A 17,383-nucleotide genomic window follows, 5' to 3' on the forward strand; every position below is an offset into this window, starting at 1 on the left:
CCACTGGGGTTGATGGGGTTTACCTCAGCTATACTTTTCCGAGAAATGCTGCGTTTAAAGCTGGCATCGGGCAAAGTGATTTTCTCACTAGGGATTAGTGTCGGGCGTAAGATTCTTTCACTTAGCACAGTCAATGACATCTTTCCACTTCTGCTCCACTGATTAAACATCAAATCCACATACTGTATGAAGCTCGGAGACGGTCTTAAAAGTGGCTTTAGTGTGAGTAGATTCCAGCGTCAGCTAAAAAGATTGACACAAACAAAATCTCCATTTTGAACAGGTCTAAATGTCAGCTGGTTTCATACATGTAGAGGTGAAACAAAGGCAGCTGCTACTCTGACATTCTCTGGCTGCGCACCCATGATGGATGAAGTGTGGAAACCACAAAAGCTTTCCCTGTAACGGCCAAGTATCACGCCCTCTCACCCAAACACACACATTCACTGTCCTTGCTTTTCTTTTTTCTTTTTTTAAAAAAATCGAGCAGCATCTCTGGATTGGTGCCCAGCTGCTTTGGGATAGTTTTTATGGTCCCATTGAGCAAGAAGGTACTGCAAAAAAAGTACTTGTGACTTTACAACAGTAGTTATATTTTGATCATTATTATAGATTAGGGATTACATTTTCTGATAAACATTCAGTGGAGCTTTGAGGCTTGAAAACTGAAGATTGCCCTTATTAGCATGTTAGCATCTGGCTCTGAGTCTCACTGAGGTGCCGTCATTTTACCGCAAATTTTTTATTGCAAAATTGAAAACACGCAATTTAGTCAAATGGACTTGAAGTTTGAAACAACAGACAAGAGGAAGTACGCAACAAAATCAGAGGCAGAGGAAGAGAAAATGAAACAATATAGATGTCAACTAGAGTGGCCTGCTCTCTTTCAAAATACAGATTGATGAAATAATGGTCTTTCAATTGATCTGTTTACTGGCCCGATGCTTTTCTGTTCTACCCACGCCGAGTCAGGGAATGTCCTGTTGCCTCAGTGTTGTGTGTGTGTGTATGTGTGTGTGTGTGTGTGTGTGTGTGTGTGTGTGTGTGTCTGTCTGTGTGTCTGTCTGTGTGTGAGTGTGCGTGTGCGTGTTAATACTGTACGTGTATGTCTAAAGTGTAATCAGCAAGGGCGGGGTGGAGTCTGAGCATCGCCAAGGCAACAGCCTCAGTTATGTAACATCATATGGTTGTGGAGTAAACAAAGAATCCGGTGATGTGCACACCACAGCTTTGGAGACAATATGGAAGCAGAAATTTGGCTCAAACATGCGCACAGCAGGTTCATATAAAACAGCCGACAGGAGTCTCCTATAACATAACAGCCATCAGTGTCTAATGATTAAAAAAAATACAGCTTTATGAAAACAAATTGCACCGAGGGCAATGGACTTACAGCCTCATTATTCACATTTTTATGACCAGGCACATCACTCCTGAAATGGAGTTTGTTATGGATGCTATAGCTGCTGTTTGAGCTCTGCTTCTGCTCTCTGCAATGGTACATAAATGTAAAACTGTCCAGTGTGATACGTGCATGTGGTTGGGCTTATCTCCACAGGACAGCTTGGGTGCCAAAACTATTGTCCCACATTTATGTAGGGTGTTTATAACCAGTTCCTTGCATATCTGCTGCAATAGGAAACATACTGAGAAACAGGGATGAAAGGACGCCACCCTATAAATACTTCAGCAACATCAATCTTTATCCAAACGCCTAACCGTGTGCCAAGAGAAATAGGACACAGGCATTCCCTTATGAATACTCTCTTTCTTTGGAAGGTCGCATTCAATAAATATCTATTTTTGATACAAAGGCAAATAAAGTCAGAAAAACAGCACCAGATGAACAGCGCTTACAGAAGGACATAAACACAAGTGCCTTCCCTCCGCATAAGAGGCTTTTGTTCTGCTGGGCAGCTGTGCTTATTTACTGTAACCCCTCCATGATATTATTAGCTGACTGCCTAATGCTAACACTGCTACGGGGCAGCTGAGGAAGTCCCCTTCTTTAAAATGACCCGACTGAGATTATATTACGGTATAGAGAGAAAAGGTCTAACCGTCATGGCATTATAAAACCTCTGTGGATCCTGTTTAAACATATTGGTCTGTAAATTGCCCCTCAGATCAGTTGAGGAAAATGCGCTCCAGAAATTTCTAAAAGACACAAAAGGAAGGACCATTTAGAAACAATCAGCGAGGGAGGGTAGTCATGCAACATCCATCCATTGTCTTCCGCTTATTCCTATTAAGGGTCACGGGGGGGGTGGAGCCTATCCCAGCATCAACGGGCGAGAGGCAGGGTACACCCTGGACAGGTCGCCAGTCCATTGCAGGGCCAACATACAGAGACAAACAACCATTCACACTCACAGTCACACCTACAATCAATTTAGAGTATCAATCAGCCTCGTCCCCTCTTGATGTCTTTGGACTGTGGGAGGAAGCTGGAGTACCAGAGAGAACCCACACAGGAACAGGGAGAACATGGAGACTCCACACAGAAAGATCCCGCGCCTGAGCCAGGACTCAAACCAGGAACCTTCTTGCTGTGAGGCAACAGTGCTGACCACTGCACCACTGTGCAGCCGACATGCAACAGATTATGATAATAATATATAGAGAAACTGGGTTGGAATATTACCAACCTGAAAGTAATGGACAATGACATCTTACACAGGTTTTATGAGGAGGTGTAACAAAATTTGTTGAAATGGTTTCGTTTAATCTGCTTGATGATGAGTAGAACAAATTTGTATTAAGGTGCAATTCAGTCTGAAACCTGAGTGGCAGTAATGAGCCAAAATAGCCTGCCAAAACCTCAGAGAAGAAGATTGCATGTTGATTTTGATATGTGAGTAAGTTAATGTCTCCAGACGTCTGGAGTCCCTAAATCTGTTAAATCCAATTATTTCCTTAATCTCCCATTTTGTTGCCTCTACATTTACTTATGTACCAATATTTATGTTGTGTAAAATTTGTTTTTGCAATTTTCCACACTTTCCAGGTGCAAAAACAAGCTAACGGGCTATGAATGAGCTAACTGGCTTTTGCTAGGTTGCAGCTAATTCTGAAGGGTTCCATGTGTATGTTCTAAACATGCAAAAGTTGAAAAACAGACAAAATGTTTCTCTCAACCAATCCAGATATGGGTAGCGTTCACTGGAGATACAAATGGTAAATTAATGCAAGTCTGATGGTGTGTGTCACATGTGTCACATGATTCAGTGCCTCACTTGGACCACCCCAGGCAAAAAGTCTTAACACATTACTGATGCCAGCACCATGGAAACAATGTCAATAGAAAGTCAATTAAGATCCTGTTTTCACCCCCCCAAAAAAACAAAAAACCACAGAAAATCCTTGGTTCAACAAAATAGCGTTCTGGGTGGTGGTTTGTGTTGTTTTGTAGTTTAAGAAAATATATTCTATCATAACTGACAACAGCTTCTTGAAATGAAATTCCCGGTAGGAAAATAATGTTTTACGATGTGTCAAATTATACAGTCAAGGTCTGGTTAGGTTTAGACACACACACACACACACACACACACACACACACACACACACACACACACACACACAAACCCAAAAAAATATTTGGTTAAGTTTAGGAAAACTTCGTGGTTTGGGTTAAAGTGAAATGAGTGCTGTAACACGACTCAGAGAGGACTCAAACACCCGTGTCCCTCCGCGAAGTCCACCACATTAAGAGTTAGTGGTGATTTTACATATCGTCAATGGTGTCGCCCACCTCATAGGGCACGGACAGAGAAGATGTCAGAGCTGCGTTGAAAGAGCTCTTGCTGAATTAATTTATGTGCAGTTTAAAACGACACTGAGAATGCAGCCACCGTCCCGGCTCTGTGAGAGGATCACCCTGATTCATCGCGAGGGCAACGTGTGCACAAATATTCACGTGGTTAAGAAGTTTTTACTCCAGACAACAAACGTAAACCTCATAAAGGTATGATGAAATGTTAAAAGTCCACACCAGTACACATAAAAGGTTTCTAAAATGATTAGAATGGAAAGGCTTACTCTCATGCACATCTGTACCGAATCAAATGGCAAATGGAAAAAAAAACAAAAACAGCTTTCCCCTTTGTGGTGGCACTTGAGGAAAATTCATTTGATGACCAATATTTTATTGAGTTTGAAGTTGTTGAGTTATTTTTGAACCAAAGTCTTAGACTGATTGATGTTGTCATCCCTGAAGTTTCAGAAGCAGGAACTTCCAGTTTCACAGCCTCTAATTCTTCAGAGCGGTTCTTTGTCTTGACAGGCATGTACAGCGCAGTATCATCAGCGTAGCAGCGGATATCACTTAACTGTGTATGTGACTCAATAGGTCAAGTGGTGATATATGGAGTGAGTAGAGCAGCAGATTATGTCTTCTTGTCCTCACAAACACTTCTACACAGCAATACCACATTTAAAAACAAAACCTCTGATCTGTACTTGTATTGAAGAAAACACTTACGTTTGATGTCCATTTTTGAAGTCAGTAATGAGAAACAGTGATACCCTTGACACAGTTTACTCTCAAATATTGAGAAGGTAAATGATCAAAAACACATTTTCATATATATATATGTGTGTTTGTGTGTGTGTGTGTATATATATGTATGTGTGTATATATATGTATGTGTATATATATATATATATATATATATATAATAACCTCAGAGGTCGATCACACATGGCCATTATTAGAAGTGGAGATCATATCAGTATCTGCAGTAACACACAAAACAACACACACACACACACGCATAAGAAATCTGTATTATAAAAGATTGTTCTACTCTACATTGCAAACAAGTTGTCTTCTTAGAGAAAAATGTGGTTATGTAAAAACCTCCACTGCACCCCCCCTCCCACCTCTTTCATACAGCACTGACAAACCAAAAACATCTCAATTTTTACGTGGGTGTGCAGACAGCAGTGAGCGAAAAAAAGAAGCAGCGAGACGCCTCTGTTGGCATTTGAGATGATGTTAAATGTCGCTCATATTTGAAGGATTGACTGAATCCCTTTCATATACTTTTAAGTTATTAACACCTTCATTCATACACGATAAACCACTGAACAAACAGATACGCTGCATCAGTGCTCTGAAATCAGCGTGAAAAAATACAACCTCGCTCCCATTATTAAGTTCCACTATTCAAATGTGCCATTTCAAGTTGTTGCAGCTGAAACAGGTGAGTCATAAAGCTCGTCTCAGCCAGGAGTCCCACTCTGCAGTCTGCAGGAAGCCTGTGATGCGACGGTGGGCGGCTGTCACACGATCACTTATTAATGAGTAGATTTGCCTCACTGCAGCAAAGTTTCTTTGGGTGACAGTATGTTTCTCACAGCTACTTTGCTGCTGCTGCAGCCACTGACTTGATATGAAAAATGAGGAAAATGTTCAGGCTGATGTTTGGTTCAAAAGCAGCAAATGAGCTTTGTCAAGGGGCCCACTTTTAAACTTCCTGTCATCGCTCTTGACAATAAAGGAGTCATTTGATACTTGATATCAGAAATATTCTCTATTAGAAGCAGTTTCATCATGAAACCAAGCGAGAGTGGCTGGCAAATGATCCAGAAATATCGATACTACCGCTGTACTATGCCTCGTCCTCTGAAGATCGATTCTAGCATGAATAGGATGTGTACCAAGTCCAGTTTCTCTTCTGTAGAAAAGAATATTAGTATACAAACACTGTTCTGCTTTTATGACATATTTGTGTACTTTGGACTTCTCTCTTTGCTGTTGTTATGTCCTTATCACATTCGGTTCATTATTTTCCTGTCCTGTCTTTTAACAGCACGTCGGCCTAAGTAAGTCCATTCACCTCCAACACGAAAGTAGACAAGCTGCTTTTAAAAGAAAAAAAATTATTGTTATCAGGATACCAGGCCTTAATTTATTTAGTATGGAATTGAAACCAAATTTGGCAGTAGACTCAGGCACTTTTATACTAATTACATGTGTTCTACATGGGTTGAAAACATTTCTTCGTGCCATTGCTTTGGCAGCGTATTATCAATTACCTCCACCAAGGAGGTCATGATTTTGCTGGCGTCTGTCAGTCTGTCCTTCTGTCTGCATGATTACCCAAAAACTATGAGGCTGATTTTCATCGAACTTGCTGGAGGGGTGTAGAAGTGTAGAGTGGGCCAAGGAGGGGTCCATTTAATATTCGACTGGATTAGGCAAAACGCCACCTGGTGGCAGCACGTTAAACATGTTTTTTGTTTGTTTGTTTGTTTTTCCACACTTCACTTTTTTTACACGATTCCTTCTAGTTAGGGCCTTGGCCAATTTCACCATAGCATGTGGAACTATTCCATCAAAATAAATGGATCTTTTACAAACTTCCCACATTTGATGAGGGTCCCAGTCTAAAGACATCGACCATCTGAATTTAATTCACAGTTGTAGCGCCAACAGGAAGGAGGTTACAGGAAGTAAGCTGGACAAAACAAATATAATTTGATTTACATCAAAATGACACTTCTCCCCATGTAAAATAAAAATTGACTAATAAGAGAATGTTCTCTTGTGCTACATAGTAGATGCAGAAAGTGATCATTTCACCACAGAGCAGCGTTACTCTGCTCCTTCATGTAGAAGCCAAATATTATCAGGCTTCACCTCCATCTCCTGCAACTAAACAGCCACACACTGTGATGTGCACACAGCTTTAATGAGCACCAGAGCACAAAAGTGCCAGGGGCTTAAAGTTCACTTTGGTAGAGCTATGCACTCTCTGAATGCTTTCTAGTTTGGAGAGAGTATTTCTTTGGATGTTAAAATATCAACAGTCTTTCTCCAGATTTGGTGACTCAACCTCCAGCACTTTTCTCTGTTCAAAAAAGTGGGTGTAGTGTAAAAAGTTTAAGAGTGTGAGAGTTGGAAATACTAAACCATGATGTCAAACGGCATTTTCGATGACTTAAAAAGAAAATTGCTTTCAATTCAAAGTACAGCTGTTCAGTGCTTCGTCTACCTCTGTTAAAGCCTGGCGATAGTCGGACGATCATCATATAGTAACTTGTAGACATAAACATCATGGCATGTCCCTGCTGTTTCTCTGTTGCACTGGAACTATCCGGATGCTTTGCAAAAACTTTTGATTTGTTTATGCATTTACGATGACAGTTCTTTCTCGCTGTCTTGCAAATAGTAGTGTGACCTTTTTGGTTCAACGATGTGTCACAGTTGGTGCAACTCACCCTCTCATGGTGGTCATAATTCGAAGAAGACAGAAGGAAGATAAAAATAACACAACACCAGTGTACACAAACTAGTAAATCCTTCCAGTCATGATGACGTGAGGAGTCAGTTCCTAAAGATATCAACCACCAATAGTTGCTGAGGGATGCAGGCGATTTATATCTTGATCTACTGACTAATTTATCACTTTTCTGAGTCTAATGTAGAGTGAAATATGAAGATAATTCTTTAAATGTGACTGTCGCATGGAAGTTAAAAAAAAAAGTAACCCTGTGCAAGCAGTACCCTCAAGAAGGAATAAATGTGTTAAATGTGGGCGTGAATTCAAAAGGGCAGTTTGAAGCACGACATAACCCTGAGTCATTTCAGTCACAAGAGATTTCTTCTTTCTCCTTTAAACAAACACAACATGGCAAGACTTTTATGCTCTGTCAGAGGTACACAGGCACCAAAATTACACTCAGCAACTAAAATGTTAAAAGTGAATTTATAAATGTTTTAATAGGATAATGGCACTGAATTTATAAGGATAATTATGCTAAGATGATATTGTGGAAGACTGATGTATCACAGTATGATGCAGGAAAACTATATTATCGTGAGTACGCGCTGTTACAATTATTCTCCTGTTGAATTACAGTAGAGGATTTTTTTTTTTTTTTAGTGTGTTGCTAATCAGAGCTGGGTTTCTCATTCAATTTTCACATGACTTTTCTGAATAAGGCCATTTTAATGCAGCAATGTTCTGAATATATGTGGCTTGTGAAAAATCTAGCCATTATTTTCTTCAGTGACTGTGAGATAAGAGAAATGGTTAATGTCTGTACACATGCGCTTCTGAGTGAGTTTGTCACAGCTAACTGTTAGCATATATTTGAAATGAAATGTAGATAAGGAATTACCATATTGCATTAAGTGCAATTGCTCGTTGGCTGGTCATAAAAGTTGGACTATCGGGTAAATTAATTCAACATAGAGACCACTAAAATATGACAGCTGAGTTATACCGAAAGTAAGCTTCACCACTAGCTATCGCCTAACTGCTAACTGCTGTCTCGCTAAAGGCTGGTTGTAAATAGGGTTGCCAACCATCCCGTATTAGCCAGGACCCAGCTAATACGGGATGGTTGGCAACCCTAGTTGTAAAAAGTCAACAATGGGGCAAAATATACAACCAGGCCATGTCTTCCTGTTTTGTTTGGAAATACATCTTCATTTCAAAGATGGAAACAAGCTAAGAGCTATCCAGTCCTCTCAAATAAACGGGAAATTAAACTTACGTCAGTGTTAAAAAATAACAGTTAATTTGCATAGCAGATATTAAAGTTTACTTCATCTCACGGGTACACATAGATCTTGTGCTTTTGTTCATTTTTCTTTTTGAATTTTAAGTTAATTTAATTCCTTCTTTCCGCAGTTGGAAGAGATAATTCGACTCAGAAAAGGAAGAAAAGGGACACTGCGCTGTAACAGTTGGTAGCAGCAGGGTCACGTACACACAGAGAAAACACACTTGTTCTGCTGACTGTCGCTCAATTCGCTGTGAAATGTTTCATTGTATTCAGCCTCTAAAATGACAGGTCTTCACAATGTGTAGTAGTTTTTGAAGCTGTCCACAGTGTGAAAGCTAACTAAGTAGCTCACTCTTTTAGCTAGCATTGCATAGCATAGCATAGCATGGCATAGCATGCGAACTCACTAGCAAGCCAATTTTCTCAAACACTATTTGTTTAGGCTACTAGCTTGTCCAGCTGGCTGAGAGAACCATCACCTGTAAGGTGAGAGAGAGAAAGCATTTAACTTTTAAACTCTTTCGTATTTTATTTGGTGTTTGTGAGTTTCACATAAAACATACAGAAACTTGGGCACATATTTTCAAATTTTATTTTAATTATCATAATGTTAGGTGGCTTTCTATTTTACTACAAGTGAGTTTATTTTACTCGGGCACGGGATTTTTCTGTGTGAGTCTCCATGTTCTCCCTGTTCCTGCGTGGGTTCTCTCCAGGTACTCCAGCTTCCTAAGCGGAAGACAATGGATGGATGGATGGATGGAGTTTATTTTAAGTTGGATCTACAAAATAGCAAACAGTGCTGATCATGTTTCCCCAGGGACCCGGGTGGGGATTTAAAGTGTGAATGTGTAGAATTCTGGATGGATGACTGCGAGAGATTGAAAGCTCCACAACTCATCTTTTCAGCAGTGTTTAGTCACTTGACAACACACTAATGTGGCTGTCTAGTAAACAAAGAATCGCTGGTTCAAACCTCACTTTTCCTACACAATCAATTTCAATTCATTTTCATACTTTTTTAATCAAAACATTAAAACAAAGATGAGATGCTTTCCAGTTTTTGCTTTTTCCTCCCATCTGTAGCTCCTTTGAAGATAAAACAAAAAATTAAGATAGTAATAGTTCATAAATCTCAATACTTCTGTATCTTGCAATGTAAAAAAATAAAAAGACCAAAAAGAAAAAGGGATATTCCTGGATCGACTTTAAGGAGGTCCTTCTCGGCCCATGTGTTTCTTCACCTCTCGGAAGTTTCATGAAAACTGGCCTGGTCGTCGTAATCCTTCAGACAGACAAACAAATGGAAACAAAAGCTTTGTGGTGGAGGTAAACACACAAGTAAATTTACGCAACATATATGCTGTATACATTTTCTAAATTAAACTCCATTCATTCTAGTCAATTTTTCATGATTAATGGTCTTGTGTTTTTCATGGAATGATAAAAAAAAATGTTATAGCTATGAACCTGAATACACATTGTGCATGAAGAATTGTAGCTCCCTCGCCTTTATGAATTACTTCATATTCAAAGTATGTAAACAGGTGGTGAACTTGACACCAGGACCTGATAAAGTGGGAGGTCAGCGCCTATAAAATACCCTTTATTGAGAATTAGTGGCTGTTTGCTATCAGTTGGAGGCTCCAGTTAACCCATTGTTATTTACCACCAGGGGCATCGGTGCTGGTGCATTGAGGACCGTTGTGATGTTTCTGCTGCGGGTTTATACATGGGAAAGCCCGCTCGGTAGTGGCGGAGGGGCACAACGTGACCTGACAACAAGGAACTCCGGGAAAACCGTCAGTCCTAAACTATGTGCACAGGAGAGGGGGTCCGGTCGGGGGGATTGCGAGCAGCGACGTGGCATGCGAGCCCTCATCTGAATAATAAATGAGCGCTCTTGTGCTACTCTTGCTTGGGGAAGAAAAGGTGTCGTTTGATAAATAACCACAGACACCAAGGTGAGGTTCTGGTTCCGGTGGCAGCTCCCAACTCATTGAACGCTGCGCTCGTCGACACCCCCCCGCTGCCCAGCGAGGACACCCTGTGGCTGGGAGGCGGAGACGGGACCCCCGTTGACGTCAGTGGGCCTGTCTGTTTCCTGCAATAGAAAGTGAGAGAGAAGGTGAAGGGAGAAATACAGAGCTGTACCCCCCTCCTCGCTCTAAAGGTGTGTTACAACCCCGACACTAGCTAAAACTGTACCCGTGAGTATGAACACATTCACTTTCGGTGCGCTTGTTTTGTTTTCCTGCGCCTCTTTCCAGCGGCAGCAGCTGGCGGAGCGGGGTTCTGTCACTGTGCTATAGGTCGCCCTCGCTAGCCGCGGAGCCTCATGCTTTTTTATCGGTTGCTCTCCTGTTGTTTAGTCGCTAACTTTAGCGCCATTTAAAGTCCAGTTGAACCGGTGAGCTTTTTTTGGCGCAGTGTTTTTTTTCCCTTATTTATTTATTTGTCTATTTTAGCGTGGGACTTGTGTAGCATGCTCTAAAGACGAGCCAACTCTCCGGTGCGTCTGTACGCAGCGGCTCTTTGTTGATTTTAGGTAAGCCAGCGGCTCCATCTGACACCCACGTTCATGTGTTGAGCTAATGTGAAAAAATGTGCATGTGTGTGCGCGCTGCATGAAGGTTTAACGTCTCGGTGGGGTTTTGTTGGATACAGGGAAGCGTCCCATTCGAGCGCTGTTGCAGAGACAGCGAGGGGTTTTCCCTGGCTCCGCCCTCCCTCACAGGGCGTTCACGTGTTGCAACAGGCAAAAAATACGCTATTCCCACGCATTGTTTTTGCTGACTTCATCCCATGCAGCTATCTGTGAATAATATCCCGAGCTCTTTGTTTATCAAGATTGCACCAGATGGATCAAATCTGGCTCAGCATCGCTCTGAGTTTGATTATTCTGACTGCCCTATTAATATTGTCTCATAGCGGTGTGTGCTTTTACATAACGCCTGTGGTCGATCCTCAGGTGTGAGCGGAAAGCATCATTCATTAGTCACCTGCAAGTGCATACCAGCCTGCAGCGTTACAGGGGTTGAGCCACCGATGTGCGTTTTTCTCAGTAACAGGGTGTTTCCTCAAATGTAACACACACATTCGCACACACGCGCGCGCGAGCGAGCGAAAAGGCTGACGGACGGACTGACGGACACCCCGGGGAGATGTGCCCCTCTCTCTCTCGCTCTCTCTCACTCTCTCTATCGCTCTCTCTCTCGTCCGCCTCATCCACGCCGTCGAACCCGCCGATCACAGGTGAGGACAAGAACCTCTTTGCGTCGTGTGACAGGAATGTGGCTTTATGCGACCCGTTGCACGCGCCGAAACCTACCGTGAAGATGATGTCATCGCTCTAGCGCCACATGTACCGGCTGCATATGGAGAGAAATCATCATCTAGTCGTAGTAAGTGTTATGTAATGATGGTGAGGAGGGGGGCAAACAAAGGCTGGTTCCTCCTGAAGCACTGCATTGCTCTGGCAGGGGTGGAGGTGTTATTGGAGAGGATGAGGGTAGAAAAATCAGAGTTTTATTAGACATTTACCTCATGATTTTGATGCTTTTTTTTTTTGTCTGAGATGAGTTTTCCTGCTGCTGCATACCTGAGAGCCTTGTGGGCGTCACAGGTGCTTGTGCACCCACCTTTATGTCTTGTTTGTCAAACAGAAAATTTGCATGAAACCTCTATTTAACCAATGGAAAGGCATTGAAGAACGATTCCCCTCCTGGAAGTGGGTTGATGTTTAGCATAGACTGTGTGGGTGACCTCACTGTTATGCATCGCCGGTGCACAGAGGAGCTTATTGTTTGCACCGTTTACCAGAGTTGACTGACATGTCAGACAGACATGGAGCATGAAAAGCAGTTCTGTGTCGAGCGTTGAGATCAGAGGGCGGCAGAGGTTATGTTGATGTAGGAGAAACATATTCACGCCACAGAGTCCCACTGCTCATCGCTACAGAGCAGCTCCGAGGACAGAAGTCCAGCCGGGGCACCTGTCAGAGGACCAAACTCAATCAGCGTCTCTGTCCTGGACCACCAGACAGCTTCCAAGTGTGAGACTACAAGGATGGCCTTAATGATGACTGGGGCTCATGTTTGACTGATAAACGTGTGTGTGTGTGTGTGTGTTTTATCTAGATGTACCACGACTCTCCCTCAGGACATCACTCCTCTCAAGGTCCAACATTAGACCACGCTTTCCCCAAGATGCACCTGTGAACTGAGGTGGAAAGATGCCGCGCACCAAGCAGAACAACCCGAAAAATTTAAAAGGTGAGTTTGCATCCTTTTGAATTCTCAAAGCACTGTACTCACGTCCCCGCCATGTTCCGGTGTTTAAAATGGCTGATTTGTTGATTTGGATCGAACCCGAGTTTGTCAAACTGACTATGAAGGATGAATACATCAGTTTCTCAGACATTTCCTCCTCCCACCAGAGACACGTGATATAAGCAGGCTCAGGATTTCCTTCCTGTTTGTCTTGAGATGTTGTGACCTCCGCCATTATTTCCTGTAGCAAGATAACATAAAAAATATGTGGCCAGATTTCCTCAGACTTGTTGGAGGGGTGTAGTTTGGGCCAAGGAAGAATCCAGAATGTTCTGGAGATGGATACATTTAACATGGCAAAAAAACTTGTGTCTTTTTTTTTTTTCCACGCTGAGTTTGGTTGAGGTCGCCTCGGTGGAATTGTGCGGTCTCTGTGTGCCCTCTGGTCACAGAACGACTTTATTTAGACTCGGAGCATGAAACACTGGTGAATATAATTATTTATTGGCTTAACATAATAAAACAACTTTATTATGAATCGGACTTTTTCCTCTGTCTGGCTGTTTTGAACTTCACACTCTCTCGTTCAGTTTGAGATGCTGAGATCAAAGCTTTTACACTTCTACGCATCACTATCATAGTTGCTTCCTGTTCTGGACCCGACCGGCGGTGCAAAATGCGTCTTGCATCTTTTGACTGAGTGAAAATTTTTCAGGATGGTTTATCATATTTTATGTTTTGTAACGTTTAGGGGGGTTTCCTCTATTAGAGGGCGAAGGCACCTCAGTGACGACTCTTCGTTAAGTGTTGACATCAAATTACAGTCCGGTAATGAAGCCTGAAGCCGTGTCCCCCAGAAGGTGGCTTTGCTTTTCTTCTTGCACTTGAATTCAGCAGAGAGGTTTCATGCAGGGGAACGCTGCATGAATCTACATTTTATCCACTGCAGATTTCAAACAACACATGTTGGATAGAGGAAAAAATAAATAAATAAAAACACCTCTTCTCGCTGAGGCAAAAATTGGGCTTTTAGGACAATAATTTTGCTTGTTTTGAGGATCTAATTGTTTTATGTGCCAGTTAAATGTGGCAACGCTGAGCAGCAACTGCCTATCTGAACCACGCTGGGATATAATCTCGTAAATCTTATCCCTTCTCGTATCACGTTGAGTTCTGTGCCTATGTTATCACCAGCACGGCCGGCCTTTCTCTGAAGCGGCGCACTTTCTGTTTTATATCCTGTTTTTCTCTTGTTTTTTGATGTGAGCCGACGATTGTTGGATTTTTTTTCCTTTTTTTGTGTTATTGTTGTAGACATTAAGTAACACATTCTGAGTCTTTGGCTGCACTGCTTGTTTCTGATCCTCCACACTGGCGAGCGCCTCGTATCTTGAGGCCAGTGCGTTGAATGAAAACAGCTTGTTGGTCTTCACCTGCATCTGTTTGTTTGTTTGTCAGCAGGATTGTGTAAAATTTAAAAAACAACTATCTGTTTCCATGAACTTTGGTGCACTTGTGCAGGGTCAGGACCGTGGGTTATGTGATGTCTCAAAACATCAAAATCATTTATTCATTATGTGACGTCATTGCCACTACATGCCCCGCCCCTTTATGTAATGGACCTCCCTGCCTAATCTCTGACTGGTTTCACTTTGATCTTGGGATTCTGCTTTAATCTCTGACAACTAGACGACCGTCATCTCAGACCGACCCAGACTTCAAACTCGGCACTTCCTCGAGATGCGTAACATAGTGAAAAATGTCCCTTTTTTTGGACACGGGGTTTGGTTGAGATCCCTCTGGTTGTGATCTTCGTGTGTCCTCTCAATTTTTCATGAACGTTGGTGGAGATCTGCATCTCCCCGCGTGTGTTTATGTCCGTGTGACGAGAGGAAAAGTCACAAGCTGATTTTCATGAAACCTGATGGAAATATTTCCACACAGTTGTTTAGGTGCACTTATAACATGAAAAATATAAATCTGCTAATTTTACATGAGGTGAAGGTCTCATCATTCTTATGCAGCATCAGAGACCTGGGCACAGCCACACATGTTGGAGCTAGTCGGGCGGACGGAGCATATGGAAGCCACAGCATCTCGCCAGGCTAATACAGAACACCAATTGGCTCGGATGGATTTGTGTTATGTTGAGAACTGACAGATTTAGGTGTCAACAGACGTTTGCAGTTCACAGATCTCGGATTTTGCAGCATTCCATGCTGGGTGTGAAAGTGTGCATCATTGCCATTCCCCAGCAGTCCATCCACACAGCAGATTTCCTAATGAGCCAGTCCTCTGTTTATTTACCTTTATAAAGACTTCCTGTCCCATATTTGACCAAACAACCTAAATAATTAAGTTTTAGAGCAGTACAGTTCATTGCCCAACAGAGGACAATAGAATCATCGGGCAAATGATACTTGACTCTATTTTGAAAGGTGACTGCTCCCTTGTTTCTGCGCTTACTATGGGTTTTTCCTTAAGTCTGAATTCTTGCTCGTGTTGTACGTCGCTTTGGACAAAAGTGTCTGCTAAATGAAATTGTAAAATTGTAGAATTGTTTCTTGTGCTGCAAAATGCTGTAGCTGCTGTCGTGTGATTTTTGTGTTAAAGTGTGATGATCTGGACTTGTAAATGACAGTAATTTGAATGGAATGCATCATCCTTGATTGTGATGAAAGCAACGATGCTCCTTTGCAGGATTGTTGTACAAATTCCAGTCTTTACTGTGTCTTAAAAAGGGTCCAGGAAGGTTTTGTTTTTGTTTTTTTTCCTCTAAATGAACTTGTCATCCTCCTTTAAGGGACACTTCTCTCAATTTTCTAACTTCTTGAGACCTTTGTTTTGCTCCTTGTGCTTTTTTACCCAGTTCATCAGTTCAGTCCCGGCCTGCACTCAAAGGCGTTTCCTTCATCAGACAGGAAATGCTAATTGCATGGCACGCTAGCACGTGCTTAAACTCTGCTGTGGAGAACGTCTTTTCCTGGAATCTCACAGAATCCTTTTCATACCGGCCTAGAGCAGTCACATGATGGTGCCCTAGATGAGCTGTGAAAATCACTTCGCTTCTGGACTTTTGACACAGCTACATGTCTTTTTCTACACTGAACATTGCCGCATTCATTTCTGCGCATATTATAACCTCCAAAGGTTGTTGAAATCAGTATGCTGAGTTGATGAGGGGAAGCCTTGGCTCCGATCCTTTGTGTCTCTGAGGCTTGGCAGCAGTCTGACACTGGTATAAAGGGAACCACACTAACATTTTCCCTGCTGGTTGCCTGAAATCTGACTCGACACACTTCGTCCTGACAGGGGACACAAAGACTGAATTGATTTATTGATGCCATCCCAACCCAGCTGCATTGCTGACATCTGTCAGGTGAATTAAGGCAATGCAGCCTTCTCGCTGGGTCGTGTGAGAGCGCGAAGAGACTGTAGGTGGGAACGTGAGCAATAGTTGGTTTTATCCTTCTCTGTCTTTCTGTCACCCAATCAGAAGAACATACTAATAGTTTTAGATTGACATTTGTTAACGATTCTAACAGATGAACAAAATATATTGAGGTTTTATCAAAATCCCAGTATAGTGCGATAGCCATGTCACAGGAGGTTTATCTAAATACCTTCTGAATGAAGTTTTGTGGTACTGCAGAGGTATTCTGCAAACATCTTTGATCCCCACTAAAAAAAAAATCCCACCACGAACACTGCAATACATTTTTCTATGAATATGTAAATAATGACACAGAAATGATAATTCTTTCTGATATTTTGAATCATACCACAATCGCAGTCTCAGTCAAAATAATCACAGTTAAGAAATTGTTTATCGAGCTGCATCAGCACTAAGTGGGCCAAGGAAGAAGCAGCACAGATCCGTTCGCTCAAGAAAAAAATGCCCCGTTTTTTTTTTTAGGGTGTTTCCAAGCAAAGTCAATTGTTGTCCCATTTCTTATGAAAAAAAAATGTGGACAGTAGAAAAAAATAACAGTAACTCTAAACCTTGCAGTTCCCTTGGCCTTTTCTGGAGCATCGTTCCACTTACATGTTGAGTTACAGATCCCTTATGTATGTCTGCACAAATGAAAACACACGGCGGGAGGAAGGAACTCGGATTTATCGCTGGGAGAGCATTCCTGCCTGTATTTTTGTCTGATTCATAATAAAGCATCACACACTGTAAACAGAGGAACTGTCCGCTGTTTCAGGACGTGAACTTTGCAGACGGGAGGGGAAAAAAAAAAAAAACGGGGTGCATGAAATAGCTCGGACGTGAGGAAAGAAGACTTCAGATGAATCACTCAGCCTCCAGAGACAGTCCACAGATTCATTCATGAAACAGTTTCACCAAATAAAAGTGACCTGGCTGAAATGCTTCAGAACCTTCTCTCACTCAGCAGGTCAGACTCCAGGTACTCTGACCTCTGCTAAAAGCTTGTCAGTATATTCCTGCGCTCCGATGTTTGTGTGTGTGTGTGTTTGTGTGTGTGTGTGTGTGTTTGTGTGTGTGTGTGTTTGTGTGTGTGTGTGTCCTCAGAAGTGGCCCTATGACGCACTTTGCGGGCAACAATGTAGAAAGTTAGGAACTCCTG

At 42.1% G+C, this 17,383-nt stretch overlaps 1 protein-coding gene and 1 long non-coding RNA gene across 8 annotated transcripts in view; one reads left to right on the forward strand and one right to left on the reverse strand.

Annotated features, from left to right (window-relative positions):
* Positions 1–9,046: 9,046 nt before the first annotated feature.
* Positions 9,047–11,958, reverse strand: LOC147240809 (uncharacterized). Its single transcript, XR_015111119.1, has 3 exons — positions 11,852–11,958; positions 10,190–10,624; positions 9,047–9,805 (listed from the first exon to the last, which is right to left on the reverse strand). It is a non-coding gene; the product is annotated as an uncharacterized LOC147240809 (long non-coding RNA).
* The window catches only part of hivep1 (HIVEP zinc finger 1), a 46,988-nt gene continuing 40,205 nt past the window's right edge, over positions 10,601–17,383 (forward strand). For 4 of the 7 annotated variants that reach the window (XM_086192573.1, XM_086192574.1, XM_086192568.1 and 1 more), the window contains exons 1-2: positions 10,601–10,693; positions 12,660–12,794. In XM_086192573.1, coding sequence (XP_086048699.1) covers positions 12,755–12,794 — 40 coding nt within the window. In that variant the 5' untranslated portion in view covers positions 10,601–10,693; positions 12,660–12,754. The other 3 variants (XM_086192571.1, XM_086192570.1, XM_086192569.1) reach the window with 3 other exon arrangements.

This window comes from Aulostomus chinensis, chromosome 22 (assembly GCF_037954235.1).
Source record: "Aulostomus chinensis isolate RoL2024-O1b breed Wild chromosome 22, RoL_Achi_v1.0, whole genome shotgun sequence".
Classification (NCBI taxonomy): Eukaryota; Metazoa; Chordata; class Actinopteri; order Syngnathiformes; family Aulostomidae; genus Aulostomus; species Aulostomus chinensis.